The 2,557-nt window shown below is 40.7% G+C and overlaps 1 protein-coding gene across 1 annotated transcript in view; it reads left to right on the top strand.

Annotated features, from left to right (window-relative positions):
• LOC138023130 (uncharacterized) overlaps positions 1 to 1,640 on the top strand; it is a 2,083-nt gene extending 443 nt beyond the window's left edge. Inside the window, exon 1 of the mRNA XM_068870156.1 lies at positions 1 to 1,640. This exon is cut by the window's left edge and continues 443 nt beyond it. Within this exon, the coding sequence (XP_068726257.1) occupies positions 588 to 1,640 (1,053 nt within the window). The 5' untranslated portion in view covers positions 1 to 587.
• The last annotated feature ends 917 nt before the right edge of the window (positions 1,641 to 2,557 follow it).

The following is a 2,557-nucleotide window of genomic DNA, read 5'->3' as shown; positions in this document are numbered from 1 at the left end:
AATTAATAATTTTTGCCAAAGTGGGCTCTTTTTTATGTACTACGATGATTTCTCATCCTGGTTGCCGCCGCTCTATATGTTTAATTTGTTCTATGTATTAAGAACAACCGTTACGTGCTTTCATCTTGTAAAAGTACCGAGCAGAGCGTCCGCTCTCTGGAAGTCAATGTTTTATCAGCTTAGTATTTGTACCCAGTTATTAAAAAGCGATTATATTGGTGTGACCTTGCATGACTGTATTGACATCAACTTCATAGGTCTCCGGCGAAGCTCGAGATGTACTGTATCATTTTATAGTTTTCATTTCAGAGCTGGATTCATGATTATGTGAATACTGAATTAAGATTCTGGATCAATCAACTGACGAAATAAGTTGTTAAAAAAGGAACTAAATCGACGTCATTTGAATACAAGGAATGGGAGCTGCTTTCCCATTTGAATATGACGAACTAGACTCTTAATACTTCTCCAGACGGGGTTATGAACCGTTCTTGCTGCATCGCTTCAACCTGTCACAGAGATTTCAATTCACTCGCTGGTGACGAATCGTAAAGATACTGGAGCTTCGGCTTATCAAAACGGTTACCATGTATTCTCCTTCTCTCCACCGAGCTATTTCTTCAGGAAGGCTGCACCAGACTCGTTTGTTGCTAGAAATCGGTTCGAAACCATCATTAGCTGACAATCAAGGGCGCACGCCGCTCATTTTAGCGGCTTGTCTAAAAGAACCGACGATAGCTTTGCGTATTACACGTCTTCTGTTAAGCCATGGAGCACGAGCGGATTGCAAAGACCTTCTTGGTCGGACGGCGTTGTCTTACGCTTGCGAGAATGGTCACTGTAAACTGGTGAAGCTACTTTTGGATGATGATGATTTTGATGTCAACATGGCCGACATCGAAGGTAATACTCCCCTTATGTATGCTGCAATGTACGGCAATGTGCAAACGTTGCGTGAAATACTACACGTTATAGTCAATTACGGACTGAGCGTGGATTTGCGCAACAATAAAGGATTCTCTGCTTATTTGCTGGCGTCGAAAATGTCCCGCACGGAATGCGCTAGGATTCTAAAAGCAGAAGCTGGGGCTTCGGTGGGTGTACGAGATTCAGAATTCTTCTTAAACGACGAGGAATGGGCCAAAAAAGTGAATAAAAACTTCAAAAAAGAAAAAGTTAAACTTACAGTACGCAACACGCGTCTAAAGACCTCTCCTGGAGTTAGTCAGATTAGCGTAAACAACCCGCGGGTTTTATCCCGTTTAACAAATCGCAGTGAATTGGAGGTGACCTCACAGGAAATGAAGACAGAAGATACGTGGTGTCTCCGTTCAGAGAGAGAAACTAACACTGAGTATGCGTCGACATTATCCGAAAGCTGTTCATCATATTTATCGGACAACCACCAAATCAGTGTTCCCACAATTGCCCGGGCGCAGTCTCATGATTTACACGCCATTTTCAGTCACTATACCACGATTAACTCCAGACCAGTGGTCACCATAGCTGATGATAGGTTTCTGGATCCTGCATCGCTAAAGCATGTAGACTTGAAGCCCCATTTAAAAGCTGCGCTCCAAAACAGTCATTCCAAACAATTAGGTAGGAAAAAGTTCCCCATTCCCATAAAGCAAAATTGATGCGTTTTTAATAATAGGCGTGCGATTGGCTTGTGAACAGCTTGTCTTTAGTCTCAAAACTTCTTAAGTTATGTCCTTAAAAAAAATATAATTATTCTACACCAAAATTAATAACTTGACCTGCACTATGCCAAAAAGCTTTGTGAGTTATTTCCGGAGGAGATCAAATCCTCCCCACACTCAAACAACAACATCAAAAAGCTTTATTTCCCTCTTGGTCATGTAGAAATGCGTGTTGTACAAAATATTCTATTGATAGAAAAGAGAGAGGGACTTAACTACTTCAAATAACCAGAGGGTTAAAAGGAGACAGGCAGTCAGATATTTGCTAACATAATGCAAGTTGAAGTAAGCACACGCAGACAGCATTACTGAATAAATACCACACTAGAACGGTAATACCATAGAATGAATGGAAGGAATGCAGAACAGATAATATTATGTACTTAGTGACTGAGTGGGAGGGCCGGACGGGAAAATATTTGGTCATGGCGTACGGACCGAGCGCAGCAACATTCAACCAAGAACGTTCTAAGAAGCTATGCGTTCGCGATTCGTGCGATATATCAGTTTTGCGTGTGAAATTTAACGTGGAATTCACTCGTCAGGTGGTGAATTTTCCCATAGAATTCCAATTAGAGGAGCCTTGAAACTGACTGTTAGACTTACCACACATAGCTCTCACTCATTAGGAAGATAATAAGACCGTTTTTCGCAAGTCTATTATTGTACATCGGTCTCTAGTAAAAAAAAAAATATAGATGAAAAGTAGTTGTAATTGAATTGATAAGTGAAATTTGCTCATGAACTGGTAGCAAGAGTGTCACAAGATCATCATAGACCTTCGATTTCATTAGAAATAAGTTTAACAACACATCGCGTTTCCTTAAATAACTGAGCAATGTCCAAAAGGTATC

The sequence above is a fragment of the Montipora capricornis genome, chromosome 11 (genome assembly GCF_036669925.1).
Source record: "Montipora capricornis isolate CH-2021 chromosome 11, ASM3666992v2, whole genome shotgun sequence".
Lineage (NCBI taxonomy): Eukaryota > Metazoa > Cnidaria > Anthozoa > Scleractinia > Acroporidae > Montipora > Montipora capricornis.
Note: the sequence above shows the minus strand (reverse complement) of the source record. Positions and strands in the feature narration are given on the sequence as shown.